Source organism: Heloderma suspectum, chromosome 14 (assembly GCF_057233095.1).
Source record: "Heloderma suspectum isolate Gila_16-S chromosome 14, 16-S_ref, whole genome shotgun sequence".
Lineage (NCBI taxonomy): Eukaryota > Metazoa > Chordata > Lepidosauria > Squamata > Helodermatidae > Heloderma > Heloderma suspectum.
In genome coordinates, this window is record NC_139471.1 from 25,635,311 (window position 1) to 25,651,722 (window position 16,412).

The 16,412-nt window shown below is 49.9% G+C and overlaps 1 protein-coding gene across 2 annotated transcripts in view; it reads right to left on the reverse strand.

The window, feature by feature from the left end:
- The window catches only part of RGS3 (regulator of G protein signaling 3), a 78,738-nt gene that overhangs the window by 10,398 nt on the left and 51,928 nt on the right, over positions 1-16,412 (reverse strand). For both annotated transcript variants that reach the window (XM_084821201.1, XM_084821200.1), the window contains exon 12: positions 14,951-15,033. In XM_084821201.1, the coding sequence (XP_084677327.1) occupies positions 14,951-15,033 (83 nt within the window). The remainder of the gene's footprint in view (positions 1-14,950; positions 15,034-16,412) is intronic.

Consider the following 16,412-nt stretch of genomic DNA (forward strand, 5'->3'; position numbering starts at 1 on the left):
ATGCAAATGGTACTTTCCTTTTGTCTGTCCTGAATTTGACACTATTCAGTTTCACAGATTACCTGAGGCGCCTCATTAAGGGAAGAAAAAGGTTAAACATCTCTTCGGCTGCAATACACATTACCTGGGGAAAAGTCACACTGAACTCAGCTTATTGATTGCATTGCTCCACTTTCACTACTCCATACAATTTTACAAACCTCCCCCATTATTTGCTTTTCTTCTAAATTAAATATCCCAAACACTGAAGCCATTCCACTGTGATTGGAGACTGCTGGGTTAGAAGTTCAGCCCTACTGGCAGCTTGATGTCACTTGCCAAGGCTCAGTTCCCCCCACCCCCAACTCCTTCTCCCCCGCTCCCTAAACTTAAGGAAATTGTTACATTTCCCAGACTGTCTGGGCTTTAGAATTATCTGAAGTGATCTGAAGCTTTTCGGACTGATCTGACCTGCTTCGGATCCGGACCGATTTGGTCTGAATCACCCTGCTTTGGTTCAAAATTCAGATCTGGATCAGAAGCAGGGCACAGCCCTACACCATATAAACTTGCTTCTTCCCTCTGAGTTCAGTAGCCTTGCGATTACTAGGAGGCCTTAGGACTCGCTCCCTTGACAGACCAATAGGGAGTCTAGTGTGAATGCACCAGCCTTTTAAACTAGAGGGGAGACTCTAGCCTCCTTTCCTTCTACAGTCTGCTCATTGTTTTTTCTCTCTCCTGTACTTTTCCGCTCTTACATGCCCGCTGTTGGGAGCTTGCTCGCAATGACATTTTGATGAGAGGGAGAGGGACGGGCAGGAAGAACTCCGTGTGAACTAGTGGTATTTCACACACCATCTGATTTTCCTGCCCCAAACTGGAACCTTTGGCTTCTGCAGAAGTTCAGTAGCTTCAGCATAGCAAAGGACTGAGTCAGCCTCCACAAACTTCTTTCTCCCCCTCCACTTTAGTTTGTCCTAAATAGCTGCAGACCTCAGATTACACCAAAAGGGCGGCTAGGGCTATGGGACGTCATGATCCCAAGGTGCCGGGGCTCTTAAATAGGTTCCACAGTTTTAAAAGGCAAGAAAAAGCCCTCAGCCACCTCACCTCATAAAGTTCATTTAAATATGTGCAATCCTTACAACCCCCCCACAGCCCCCTAAATTCCTCTGAAAGGAGCCATTTGGCATGGGGAATTCTCCGCCCCACCCTCCATTTCCAATCACCATTCTTCTTCTTTTTCCCTTCCCTTCCCTGTCCTGGTCTTTCTTTCTCTTCTTTATTCTACCCAAAATGTATCTTGGGAAATTTTAAGAGAATTCTCTTTGGTGATGAAGAGAAGTTCTGAACTGTATTTGACTTTATGCAAACAGATGAGAGGGTTTGTTTTTCTCCTTCTCCACACTCAAGTCTTTGAGAAAGGTGGGTTCACATGGTTGCAGAGAAACAAACCTGGGGCTGTTCTGTTTGTCAGTTGCCCTTATCCAGCAACAGGAAAGGCTGCAGCTAAGTGGCAGAGCACCTGCTTGGCATGCAGAGGGTCCCAGGCTCAATCCCCAGCATCTCCAGGCAGGGCCAGGAAAGAATCCTGCCTGAAGCCCTGGAGAGCCGCTGCTGCCAGTCAGCGTGGACAATACTTGGACAGATGGACCCAGGGTCTGACTCAGTATAAGGCAGCTTCCTATGTTCCTAAGTTATGGGGAGGAAGATACAGTGAGAGCTTGTGCATCACATGGAGGAGGTAGAGGAGAGTTGCACAAAACGAGACATCTGTTTTTATGAAGAGTTGCTGGAGGATGGTAGGAAGACTGCTTATCAATGGGGCCTTCTCAAACTGGGGAGAGGTAATGAGCGGGGTACCGCAGGGCTCAGTCCTGGGCCCGGTGCTCTTCCACATTTTTATTAATGACTTGGAGGAGGAGGTGCAGGGAATGCTGATCAAATCTGCAGATGACACAAAACTGGGCAGGATAGCTAATACTTTGGAAGACAGAAAGACAATTCAAAGTGATCTTGATAGGCTGGAATGCTGGGCAGAAAACAACAGAATGACATTTAATAGGGATAAATGCCAAGTTCTGCACCTAGGAAAAAGAAACCAAAGGCACAGTTACAAGATGGGGGATACGTGGCTCAACAACACTACACGCGAGAAGGATCTTGGAATTGTTGTCGATCACAAGCTGAATATGAGCCAACAATGGGATGTGGCTGCAAAAAAGGCAAATGTTAATTTGGGCGGCATAAATAGAAGCATAGCTTCCAAATCCAGGGAAGTACTAGTTCCTCTCTACTCAGCATGGGTTAGGCCTCATCTGGAGTACTGTATCCAGTTCCGGGCGCCACACTTTAAAAGGATGAAGACAAGCTGGAGAGGGTTCAGAGGAGGGCAACCAAGATGATCAGGGGACTGGAAACAAAGCCCTATGAAGAGAGACTGAAAGAACTGGGCATGTTTAGCCTGGAGAAGACTGGGGGGAGATATGATAGCACACTTCAAGAACTTGAAAGGTTGTCACAGAGAGGAAGGCCAGGATCTCTTCTCCATCATCCCAGAGTGTAGGACACAGCATCATGGGCTCAGGTTACAGGAAGCCAGATTCCGGCTGAACATCAGGAAAAACTTCCTGACTGTTTGAGCAATACGACAATTGAACCCATTCCTGAGGGAGGCGGTGAGCTCTCCCACACTGGAGGCGTTCAAGACGAGGCTGGACAGCCATCTGTCAGGGATGCTCTGACCTGGATTACTGCACTGAGCAGGCGGTTGGACTCGATGGCCTTGTAGGTCCCTTCCAACCCTACTATTTTATGATTCTATGATGAGGAATGGGGCGGAATAGAATTGGTAGGAGGCGAATGTAAGTGCTCAGTGGTGAAAGAAAAGCATTCTGCACATGTTCAGACACTCTCTTTATTTAAGAACATAAGAAGAGCCATGCTGCATCAGACCAAGGTCCATCTAGTCCAGCATTCTGTTCACACAGTGGCCAAACAGATGGCCACAGAAACCCACAAGCAGGACAGAAGTGCGACAGCACCTTCCCACCCATGTTCCCCTGCTGCTAACATTGGTGAAAGGTAAATAAATTTTAGTAATTCTAAATTTGCATGCATGTACCTCCTTCAGAAACTTTGCAGGAAAGGGAAAGCAAATCACTCCCTCCCCCAAATTGGAGAACTCCCCTTCCACTTGAACTGCTGCACCTATCCTTCTGAAACTTTGCTGGTTTCTTGCTTAGGGACACCTCTAGACAGTCTGTAATTTTCAGAACAATGGTCCACAAGGAACATAGGGAGATAAGTCTGTCTCCTTTTGGAGACCTCAAACTGTCAAGACCACCCTTGCACAAAAACCCCTGTGGCTATCATTCTGAAATTTGGCAGGCATGAACTCCTCTGATGGGGCAATGAATCCTGAAATTTTTATCCAATTCTTCAAAGGAATAAAAATGTTCTTGGCAGTTCTGTTTAAACGAAAATCTAAATATATAATCCCTGCATTTTTCTGACATTGGACAGGTGTAATCCCCTTCTAGGGGGCTACTATGCCTCAAAGTTCTGACCAAGAGAAAGAGTTACATATTTTGTTCTAATTTCCGATGGTGGTCAACAGGAAGCACAAAGACTCATTTTTCCCAGCCTTGACTCAGGTTTGGTGCTGAGCTGAATGGACCGACTACAAACTGGCCTGAGCAGAAGCGGGATGGTTTCCAAAATGCTGAAGTGGGGTCTATACACACACACGCACATGCGCGCGCACACCACACGCATTAGAGGTGTGCTTGGACTTGGATGCACATGCCAATTTGTGTTATGGGCCTGTACCCCAGATCTTTTAAGAACCGAGCAACGCCGCTGTGAGGGAGGCATCTGCACACGTGGCGGAAGCCAGAAAACTGGGGGAGGACTGGGATGGGATGGCCAGCAGCAGGAGGGGCGGGCGGGCAGTGGAGGAGCCCTCCCATCAGGGCGAGGGTACACCAGGGCCCGCTCCTCTAGCCTCACTGCAAGCCAAATGCATTCTGCACATGCTCAGAAGCCCTCTTGGACAGAACTAGGGGTTGCCTGCGGCTCTCTTTCCCAGGGACACTTGTGTGCCATATTCCAGCGGCAGTCCTAGAGCCGCTTGCCTACAAGTAAGCCCCACTGTGCCCAATGTCACTTACTTCTGAGTAATGAACATACAAAGGGCTGCGCAATCAGAAGCCAACACAGGATGCTTCTCTCTCAAGCTTGGAGATGCAGAAACTGTACCGGTTTCAATGAAATTGGGCTCCCTCCAAGGGAGGGGGAGTAGTTACATTTCCTGCCCCCCCCCCCAGCTCAGGGTGACATATGTATGGGGTTTCCTTCACAATAACCCTGTGAGGTATGTTCAGACACACACAGCCAATCCATTCATTCATTAAAACCTCCGATAAATTGAGGCTATACACATTTACACAGCGATAAGCCCATTAAACTCAGTGGGTCTTCCTAGTGCGTAGATATTTATAGGATAGCACTGTGACTCCTCTTAAAAAAGAAGGGAAGAAAGTAAAACAAGGGTCCCTGAAATCAAAAAGGGATCCTCATGTCTGTTTCCTGCCTCCCAGCTGAGCAGAGCAGAGCAGAGCAGAGCAGAGCAGAGGAAGCTGCTCCAGCTGGTCTTGGGACTACAGAAGCAAGCAAGCTCCCAGAGAGAGAGTGGCCAGAGCGAGTGGACAGGGGGAGCAAACAGGAGTTGGCCGGGGGAGGGTGCAGTGGCAGAAGAGACAGACAAAGGCAAAGAGTGAGTAGAGGACCAGACACAGCCTACTCTAGAACACCCAGGAAGCTAGTCACAAAAAGGGAAAAGAGGCTATGGAAGGACAGGACTCTCCAGTGGTGGTGACCTGCAAGGTGTGTGCAATGTTTGTTTTCTTGCCTGAGAACAACATGGCCTACACCTGCAACAAGCGCAAGCTGATCGTGCTGCTGGAAGAAAAAGTATGAGACTGGAGCGGCAAATGTTGACCCTCCAGGGAATAACAGAACGCAAAGAGTTCTTGGACAGAATGGGGGAACTACAGCAACAAAGGGAAGACCAGAAGCTTGAAGAGCAACAGCAAGCTGAGGCAGAAGTGGGAAATGCTGAGGGGAGGAAAAATGCAGTAGAGGATACTCCTTGGAAAAGGGTGACAGGAGGAGAAAAACTAGAAGACACTGAGCACCAGTAGAGGCAGTGGAACTAGGGAACCGTTTCCAGGTACTTAAGGATGAGACTGGAGGACAACCTGCAGAGGACTCACCAGGTATGCTGCCTCCCACGAGGACGGATTAGAGACGTCACTGAAAGGTTGCCTGCACTCATAAAGCCCACTGACAGGTATCCCTTTCTTCTCATCCATGTGGGAACAAATGATACCGCCAAGCGGAGCAATGAAAATATCACGTCAGACTTTGAAGCTTTGGGAAGGAAACTCCAGAACTTTGGGGCCCCGATAGTTTTCTCATCCATCCTTCCAGTAGTTAGAAGAGGGATAGAAAGGGAAAGAAAAATACTCCAGGTGAATGACTGGCTACAAAGGTGGTGCCAATGAGAGAGATTTGGATTCTGGGACCACGGGCTATACTTCCTGGAAGATGGGCTGTTGGCAAGGGACGGGTTGCACCTCACAAGGGCTGGGAAGAATGTGTTTGGCCACAGCATGAAGAACTTCATCAGGAGGGCTTTAAACTGAATCCTATGGGGGAGGGAGATGTAAAGTTGGGGGCAAAAATGGATGAAGGCTCATGCACTGCAATGGAGAGAACAGCTTTAATAGTGCCCAGTCTTCACAAACGTGTAGCCAGAAAGCCAGACTATGAAGTACATGGTCTTCAATGTCTATATACTAATGCCCAGAGTATGGGAAACAAACAGAACGAACTTGAACTCTTAACACAGGAGGGAAATTATGACTTGATAGGTATAGCTGAGACTTGGTGGGATGACTCTCATGACTGGAATACAGCAATCGAAGGATATAACTTGTTCAAAAAGAACAGGAGGAACAGAAAGGGAGGGGGGTGCACTATATGTTAAAAATACCCATCTCTGAAAAGAAATATAGGAGGATGAGCTTGGTAGCCCCATTGAGAGCATCTTGGTTAAATTAAATGGAGCAAAGAATAAAAGGAACCTGGTGGACGGACTCTACTACCAGCCACCCAATCAAGGAGAAGACGAGGATGAAACTTTTGAAAAGCAAACTGCCAGTGTTTCAAGGAAGCATGATGTAGTAGCAATGGAGGACTTCAATTTCCCTGATACTTGTTGGGAGACAAATTCTGCAAAACATGGCCCCTCCAGGAAATTCCTGACTTGTGTGGCGGACAACTTCCTCCTACAGAAAGTAGAGGAAGGAAATAGAGGATCGGCTATCTTTGACTTGATCCTAACCAACAGAGATGACTTAGTGGATCAAGTAGCAGTTATGGGAACTCTGGGGGAAAGCGAGCATGTTATACTTGTGTTCTTGGTTCTAAAGGAAGCAAAAGCCGAGTGTAGGCAAACGCATACCCTGGATTTTAGGAAAGCTGATTTTACTAAACTCAGAACAATGATCAGTAAGGTCCCACTGGCAAGCAACTCTAATGAGAAAAGGAGTCCAAGATGGGTGGGAGTTTTTATAAAAGGAAATTCTCAAGGCACAATTACAAACCATTCCAACAAGAAAAAAAGGCGGAAGACAACAGAAGAAGCCAATGTGGCTTCACAAAAAGCTAAGAGATGACCTGAAAACAAAAAAACACACATACAGGAAGTGGAAGGAAGGCTAAGCAACAAAGGAAGAGTACAGGCAGGTAGCACAGAATTGCAGGGATGGCGTCAGGAAGGCGAAAGCTGAGAACGAGCTGAGGTTAGCGCGGGATGCGAAAAGCAACAAAAAGGCTTTCTTCAGCTACGTGCATAGTAAAAGGCAGAGGAAAGAAATGGTGGTTCAGCTATTAAATAAGGATGGCAAAATGGTAAGAGATGACAAAGAAAAGGCAGAGGTGCTCAATTCCTACTTTGGCTCGGTCTTCTCCCAAAAGAGGGTCTATGAGCCCCCTGGCAAAGGCGAAGTACAGGCTGAAGGGGCAGGATTGCAGCTTGAGATCGATAGGCATATGGTCAAGGAACACCTGATTACTTTGAATGAGTTCAAGTCTCCAGGGCCAGATGAACTGCATTGTAGAGTAATAAAGGAACTGGCAGAAGAACTCTCAGAGCCGCTGTCTATTCTCTTTGAGAAATCATGGAGGACGGGGGAAGTGCCAGATGACTGGAGGAGGGCTCATGTTGTCCCTATCTTCAAAAAGGGTAAAAAGGAGGAACCTGGGAACTACAGACTAGTCAGTCTGACATCAATCCCAGGGAAAATTCTGGAGCAGATGATCAAGCAATCCATCTGTAAGCACCTTGACAACAATGCAGTGATGACTCGAAGCCAACATGGATTTGTCAAGAACAAATCCTGCCAGATGAATCTGATCTCATTTTTTGATCAAGTAACCTCCCTTGTGGATTGTGGGAATGCTGTACAGATAATATACCTCGACTTCAGCAAAGCTTTCGACAAAGTGCCCCATGACGTCCTGATGAGCAAACTAGCCAAAGTGGGCTAGATGAAACAACGTTCCGGTGGATCCACAGTTGGCTACAGAATCGGACTCAAAGAGGTATCAATGGGATCTTCTCAAACTGGGGAGAGGTAACGAGCGGGGTACCGCAGGGCTCAGTCCTGGACCCAGTGCTCTTCAACATTTGTATTAATGACTTGGAGGAGGAGGTACAGGGGATGCTTATCAGATTTGCAGATGACACAAAACTGGGCAGGATAGCCAATACCCTGGAAGACAGAAACAACATTCAAAGTGATCTGGATAGCGCTGGGCAGAAAACAACAGAATGACATTGAATAGGGATAAATGCGGAGTTCTGCACCTAGGAAAAAGAAACCAAATGCATAGTTACAAGATGGGGGATGCTTGGCTCAACAACACTACAAGCGAGAAGGATCTTGGAATTGTTGTCGATCACAAGCTGAATATGAGCCAACAATGAGATGTGGCTGCAAAAAAGGCCAATGTTCTTTTGGGCTGCATTAATGGAAGCATAGCTTCCAAATCCCGGGAAGTACTAGTTCCCCTCTGCTCAGCACTGGTTAGGCCTCATCTGGAGTACTGTTTTCAATTCCAGGCACCGCACTTTAAGAAGGATGCAGACAAGCTGGAGAGGGTTCAGAGGAGGGCAACAAAGATGATCAGGGGACTGGACACAAAGCCCTATGAAGAGAGACTGAAAGAACTGGGCATGTTTAGCCTAGAGAAGAGAAGACTGAGGGGAGATAGGATAGCACTCTTCAAGTACTTGAAAGGTTGTCCCATAGAGGAAGGCCAGGATCTCTTCTCGATCATCCCAGAGTGCAGGACACGGAATCATGGGCTCAAGTGACAGGAAGCCAGATTCCGGCTGAACATCAGGAGAAACTTCCCGACTGTCAGAGCAATACGACAATGGAACCAGTTACCTAGGGAGGCAGTGGGCTCTCCTGCACTGGAGGCGTTCAAGACAAGGCTGGACAGCCATCTGTCAGGGATGCTCGGACTTGGATTCCTGCATGGAGCAGGGGGTTGGACTCGATGGTCTTGGAGGCCCCTTCCAACCCTACTATTCTATGATTCTACGAACATGGGTCTGAGGCTGCTGCTGCGCTCATCCCCTGATTGTAGGTTCCTGGTCAACAGCTAGTTGTCCACTGTGAACAGAACGCTGGACTGGATGGACCCTTGGTCGGATCCAGCATGGTTCTTATGTTCTTAATACTTGGCTCTGTGGGCCAATACTTGGCCATGGATGTGATCTGTGATGTAATGCTGCATTTGTGAGGACACTATATTGAAATCCAGAGGACCCATATGGAAGTGCGTCTTGAATCCATTTTTTTTCTTGCCATCCTGGATCTGAGAAATGTAGGATCCATGCCACTGACACAGAGACAGTCGTATAAAATCCAGATGATCCATCAGGATCCATGCCTCACAAAAAATGGTTCACACCATTTGAGGTGAAGGGGAAGTTCTGGGATCTGCTGGGAAGCAACAGATGTGGGATTCTTAGTATGCATACTTGGACAAAGATGAATTCTGTGCTTTGATGGGGGGGGGCTTGGGCAGGGGGGGGGATCCAGTGTAAATCTCAGAGGATCTATATTGAATCGTGCATCTTATCCATGATTGTATAACATGACGATGCTATGAAGCCCCAAATCTATGTTTTTTGCCGCTCATTCCCTGGGCGTGAGCCTCGTGTGGCACAGAGTGGTAGGTGGCAGCATTGCAACCGAAACTCTCCCCACGACCTGAGTTTGATCCCAGCGGAAGCTGGGTCTCGGGTAGCTGGCTCAAGTCGACTCAGCATTCCATCCTTCCGAGGTCGGTAAAATGAGCACCCAGCTTGCTGGGGGAAAGGTAGTCACGACTGCGGAAGGCAATGGCAAACCACCCCGCTATAGTCTCCCATAAAAACGCCAGCACAAGCGGCGTCCCTCTAGGGGTCAGTAATGACCCGGTGCTTGCACAGGAGGAACCTTTCCTTCCCTGGGCATAGATTTGTTCTGTGATATGATGGTGTTTGGCGGTGTTTTTTCAGTTAAAATCATGAAGATCCTTGAGTTTTTTGTGCTGTGGCAGTAGGGATGGCATGGGTGCCCAATTCAGTCCAGGAATCCAGCGGACCCGCTCCTGCCCGCAACCCTGAGCCCTGCTCACTGAGCCGCTTCTTGCCCCCTGCCCGTACTTGGTGAATGGCCTGCACTCACCCCAGTGGCGTCATCGAGCTTCACGGTCACCATTTTTTGACAAATAAAACAGTGATAGCAAAAATGCACATATTTGCTCACATGCAAAAATACACATTTTGTGAGTGCACATATTTGCTCACATGCAAAAATACACATTTTGTGAGTGCACATATTTGCATATGCATAAAAATGCACATTTTCACGACACACTAATGTGTGCCTTTGCAAAAATGCGCATTTTGCAGATGAGAATGCACATTTTTGCACATACAGAAACATTTGCGTTTTTGTGATCGCCTTTTTTTTTTTTAAGGTGACTGTGGAGCTTGATGAGGCTGCTGGGGTGAGTGCAGGCTGCTCGCCGAGCATGGGAGGGGCTTGAGCATGGTCTTGGGACCAGCAATTGGGGGCAGGGGCTGGGTGGGCATCCAGAGAACCCGGAAGGGGGTGAGTTCACACATCCCTATGTGGCGGTGCCAACAAGTGACAGACCTGTTTTTCATGGTTTAGTATGTGAAGACAGATGTGACTTGTCATATGATGTGAATACAGATGTCATCTGATGGTGTCTGGGGTATTTTTCTTGTAAAAATCATGAGGATCCCTGCCTTGGATCCATGTTTTTGTGCCTTGGCTGTGCCCATAAGTGGCAGGTCCCTGATTTTTCTGGTTTAGTCCATGGAGGAAGATGTGCTCTGTGATTTGATTGTAGTTTGGGGAATGTGCTCTGTAGAAATCATATGAAATCAAGAGGATCTTTGCCTCAGATCCTTTTTTTTTTGCACTGTGGCTGCGCCCACGAGTGGTAGATCTGTGATTTTCATGGCCCAGTCCTTGGAAGCAGACGTGGTCTGTGATTAGATTGTGCTTTGGGGATTTCCATTTTATCCTCACAACAACAACCCTGTGAGGTGGGTTGGGCTGAGAGGCTGTGACTGGCCCGAAGTCACCCTGTGAGCTTCAATGGCTGAGTGGGGACTAGAACCTGGATCTCCCAGCTCCTAGTCCAACACTCTTGCCACTACACCACATGCCTGCACCCCCCTCCCTCCACAGCTACCTGGAGCAGAGATGAGCTGTGAGGAGAGTGCAGGCAGCTCAAGTAAGTGACCCAAGCCACATGCTGCAAGTTGGAAGGCAATCCCCTTCTAGGCACAACTCCAGAAAACTTGTTTGGGGGAGCAAAGGCCATGATTAGGAGAGCAGGAATGCCTACAGACATTCATATATTGGGACTCAGAGCTGGGGGAGCAAAGGGGTCACTGGTAGTTATTTAGGCGAGTGCCTGCTACCCCTCGGAGTCCTGCTGGCTCTCTGCCCAGCCCAGCCTTCAAGCCCTCCTGACCAGGGTGGGGAAGCGAGATCCTTTCCTTCCCGATTATGGCCAAGTCCCACGCATGGCTGGATCAGGGTCGTTCTGGGAAAGGCGGGCGGGCGGGGGCACTACCGGTGGCGTTGGCCAAAGCTTCCAATGCTTGAGATCCAGAAGGGATTGGGATGGCGATGATGTATTCATAGGACAGGAAGAAGCCTCTTTCAACCCCCTCGATCCCTCCAGACTCAAGTGGGCCCCCAACCCAGCTCAGGCTTGCGTCCCAGGATGTATTTTAAAAATATCAGGCATTGCATCCACAGCTCCAAGGATCACTACTCACACACACAACCAGTTTCTCCATTTCAAAGCAGATGACCCCCCCCCCCCCGCAATTTGGAATCGAGTTGAACCAACACAGGACCCCCTCCCCCCACATATACTCTTCCATCTCCACATCCTCTCCAGAATCGGGCAGAGATTTTTGGAGGGGGGGGGTGCAAAATACAAAGCAGAGACATCACCTTGCCGACAAAGGTCTGTATAATCAAAGCTATGGTTTTCCCAGTAGCAACGTATGGCTGTGAGAGCTGGACTGTAAGGAAGGCTGAGCGCCGAAGAATCGATGCTTTCCAACTGTGGTGCTGGAGAAGACTCTTATGAGTCCCCTGGACTGCAAGGAGGTCCAATCAGTCCATCCTAAAGGAAATCAACCCTGACTGCTCATTGGAAGGACAGATACTGAAACTGAAACTCAAATACTTTGGCCACCTAATGCGAAGAGAAAACTCCCTGGAAAAGACCCTGATGCTGGGAAAGACTGAAGGCAAAAGGAGAAGGGGACGGCAGAGGATGAGATGGCTAGATAGCATCACTGATGCAATGAATATGGACTTGAGCACGCCCCGGGAGAGAGCGGAGGACAGGAAGGCCTGGTGTGCTGTGGTCCATGGGGTCACGAAGAGTTGGACACGACTGAACAACAACAACAAGTGCCCGGCACCTATTTTCAGGGCCTGGAGCGGATGTGAAATTACACAGTGAATTATAAGAGTGCTCCTGAGCACATGCAAAACATTTTTCTCTCTCTCTCTCTCATCCAGCCTGACCAGCCAACGCTGCCCCAGTTCAGACTTAGAAGAAGCCCTTGCAGTCCGCAGATGTGTCTGAGCCCTGGCACCTTTTAATATAATTTAAGATTAAAAAAACAAAACTTTAGAAAGAAGCATTTTTCCGATTCCAACACGTCTATTTTTTTTTTAATGGCTGTCCCCTCCCTTGCTATAATGCATATGGATGGGTGCTGCCCCCCCACGGCTTCTTACTCCCGAGGAAGCCTCTTGCCCCACCCCGGGAGGGGAGGAGATCTTACCTCTCCCGGTGCCGTCTCGAGGCGCCCCAGGCGGCGGGATGCACGTGGTGGGGAACGTGGGATGCAGCCCTTTGGAGGCGGCCGGCTGGCAGCACGAGCGAATGAGGCCCCAGGAAGGGCCCCGCTGCCGCGTGTGGGCGCAGAGCCGCATGGCAGCCCTGCTGCACATGCCCTACGGGGGGCCGTGGGCCGCCTGAGGGCTGCTCCAGACACGTGTGGCGGCCCTCTGCCCCCAGGATCCTGCGCGCCTTCTGGAGCAGGTGCTGCTGGAGCCAGTGAGAGGCCGTGCGGGGGCGGCGTGCAACCGCCGGCGCCAGGCCGGCCCCGGGGAGGCCTGGACCAAGCCCCCCAAGGTCAGGCTCCCGCCGCCCCCGCAAGGGCTGTCGTGTGGCTCACGGGAGACATGGCCAGGCCGGGCGGCAGCAGCGAGGCACGGGCGCGCTGGCCCAGGGTGCAGCAGCAGCCAGCCGGCGCGTGCTTGCCAGGCGCATGTCCCGCAGCCACGGGGCCAGGCTCCTCGGCACAGGCACGTTTTCCTGCGGTGAGCAGCACCACCTTTCATTTTCAAGACGTGCGGAGCCCTGGGAGGCTACATCTGAGCATATGCAGAGTTTTCCTTGCTGCCAGCAGAGCTAATTTTGTAAGGCCTTGGAGGCAAAGTGCTTTTGATCATGTAGAGAGCACCTTTCTGGGCCGACATGAAGCAGCTTTTACAAACAAGCAAAATGAGGGCAATGTGTTTCCAGACAAAATGCGCAGAGGAGGAGGGGTCTATCGGTGCCTCCTGGCCAGGGTGGCTAAAAAGAACCGCCAGAGGCCAGTTCGCAGCTGCATGCCAGATGTTGGGGGGCACGCAATGGCGGAGGGCCGTTGCTTGTGGACTTCCCAGAGGCTGCAGGCCAGCTGGCTCCTGTGCGGGACAGGCTCCTTTGGGCTGATCCAGCGTCAGGGATTGGATGCTCTTCTCTGTTGTGAGCCATGAGAGCTGAGGGAGTGGCTCCCTGTCCCATTAGTCTTATTACACCCAGGACCTGCAACAGAGTGCTGCTGCTGCTGCGCTGCTCCTGTTCAGGGTTCTGGCCAGCCACGTCCTCTTCCAGGAGACTCCATTCCACTCCTGATCCCTCAACTGCCAAACAGCATTCTGTGCCCACTGAACACGCTCAGTCCTCACTGGGCTATTTCTGGGGTTCCCCTCTGAAGAGATTCCCCCCTAAAGGTATGTTGTCCTTCTGCAAACCTTGGGGTCTCCCTTCACCTGCTGACACTGCCCTCTTGGCACAGTTTGGTCTCCATGCAGCTCCACGCGTGGGGTACGCGTTCGCAACACAGGATTGGCCAGGGGCAGGGCGCCTCCGGATGCTGGTGGCAAACAACGGAGGGGCTGTTCACAGCCGGCTTGTGGGCCTCCTCTCTGGGCACCTGGTTGGGAAACGGCATCGCAGAAGAGGCGGCGGCACTGGCTGAATCCAGCTTCAGGCTCTTCGGCTGCCCTTGCTGGCCCCCTTGGCGAAGGATCCCCATGTATGAATGCCAGAGCCGCAAACGGGAGGAGGACGAATGCTGCACAGGGAAGCTGCCCCTGCTAGCGACACGGCCGATGGCTTCCTCCTGGCAGCGGGAGGGCCGAGTTGCCTGCGCGACGCCCCCCTGTGCCTGTGCTATCCCGTGGGCCTCTCTGCGTCCGGCTGGGGCTGTGTGTGTTGATCTGGACTGCTTGCGGCAGGGGCAGGCAGGCTTCGGGCTCGCAGGACAGTTTTGTTTTTGCTCAAACCCCACAATCCACGAATAGAGCCAGGCGCAAAAGACCCGCCCATAGAATCAAAGAACTCGGATCCCAGGGATTTGTTTGGAGCACCAGAACTGCGCGGAGCTCACAGTCCTTCCGCACAAAAGCCCACGCTGGGTTACCTCAAGCATTTTTTCTCTCCGCAGTGTAATTTAGAGCAGCATGGAATCATTTTCTTGCTGCTGCTGGGAGCCAGAAATTCTTGCCCATCTACTGCAAATAACTTGGAGATCTACCTTCTGCCCACCCCTGCTTTGGAGAGGAGGCTGGGGGCTGGCAGATGCCTGGCCTGGCCCTTACGCAGCACATGTGTGAGATGTGCCGCACCATGCAAAGACTGAGACGGAAACTCCCCCCACCCCCAGTAACAGAAAGGTCCCCTGAGCATGAATAGAGTGCTTTTCCTTCAGGGATGAATAAACACTGCCCATGAACACACCGTCAGCCCTAAAAGACGTGAAGTAATGAGGGCACATAAGCATGTGGAAAGTGCTTTTCCCTCACCAATAAACCCAGCCCACCCTCCATTCACAGTAATTTTGAAGGAAAGAGCCTCTGGCTGCTTTTGCCATCACTAGCGGGCAAATCTTGGGTGGAAATGGAGGGTTTCCATGCCATGGCCACGGGCGCCAACATCGCAATCTCCAGCGTGGCCTCAGCCCTCTTCGGGGTGTGTGTGTGTGTGTGTTGCACCGCACACTTACAGGTTCTTGTTCTTGCGGGCAGCTCCAGCTCCTCTGTCGCAGGCACATTCCGGATCTGGCGTGTAGAGCTGGTGCTGCTGCTGCTGCAGGGGGAGGAGAATGTGCATGATGAGGTGAGCAGGACTCCCCTGGGAGGAGAGACACCTATGAGGAAGACCTGGCACGCGATTCGTGGCGGACGGGAGGACTTTCTAGTGCTTCCACCACCTCAGCGTGGCTGCCAAACAACCACTGCGGAGCCCCGATCGCTGGAACCCCTTGCTGGGCAGACCCCCCCCCCCCGCTTTCCCTTTTGTCTCTGCCTTTTTCCTGTTCTTCCTGTTTATCGGATGGAAAACCCAAGACTGAGCAACAGGGGCACAATGGGACTGGCACATGCTTCCTTTTATCCCGAGAGTTACGTAGCAGGGATGATATATCTATTTTTAAAAACTTTAAAGGTTTTGTTCCAATGTTAGTTATTATTCATTGTTATAGATATTGAAAACTCTGAATAAATTACTGATTGAAAAGTAGTATATATTTTATTTATTTCAAATTTTGACCCACACTGTCATCCCTGCTTCAAGTCCATGGTAGCTGAAAATGTTAAAAGCCAGACTCACCAAATGGGAGTTTATGCCGACGTTAGTTTATGCCAATGTCAGACAACGTTACTGGGGGCTGAAGAAGGGCTTTGACAAAACAAAGAGGAAGCCGCTTTACGAGATGGCTCTTGCAAAATCAGTCGTGCAAAGCCTGAGTTGTTGTGGGTATTTCACTGATTACTGGGCGTAATTCATTTTGTAATTATTTTTGTGTAAAACATCAGAACAACAAGGCTGGGGGAAAGTGATATGGGGGCTTGGCCCCCTCTGAAATATCCTCCTCCCTGAATGTTTAGCTTTCATTTTAAAAGAGAATAACTCTCTAGCCTCTTTTACTTGTAGAGAAATAAGGGAAAAGAAAGCAGCTCAGATTCTACCTGATTGCTCACTAAGAAGCTTTACAATTAAATAAGTTTAAATATCTTATTCTGTATTTATGTTAACACTGTTCTGCAATAATTCCGGCCTGCCTCACCATGAATTTTCTGGCCACAGACCTGCATCAGACACCATGAGGAGGCGGCAGCAAAATATATACAACTAAATGGGAACACACACACAGACTGATGAATTTTAAAGCATTAATTTGCCAAAACCCAATACTTTTCCACTTGGAAAAGTAACCCTAAGCAACAGCATCACTAGTTCAAAATGCTGAGATGGAAAGAAAAACCCTGATGCGCAACCCAATCCGATGTGTTTACTCAGAAGAAATACACCCCACCGTGGGCACTTCCAGACAGGCAGCTCCTGGCGCTGCCTGTACAAAGATACTGTGCATTCCGCCTTTTGAACCTTAACTGCGTTGTTGTTTTTTGGTGGAAAAATAAAAGCCAGAGGAAGCTGTGGGAAAACACAGGAGGGTCACAAGTGGA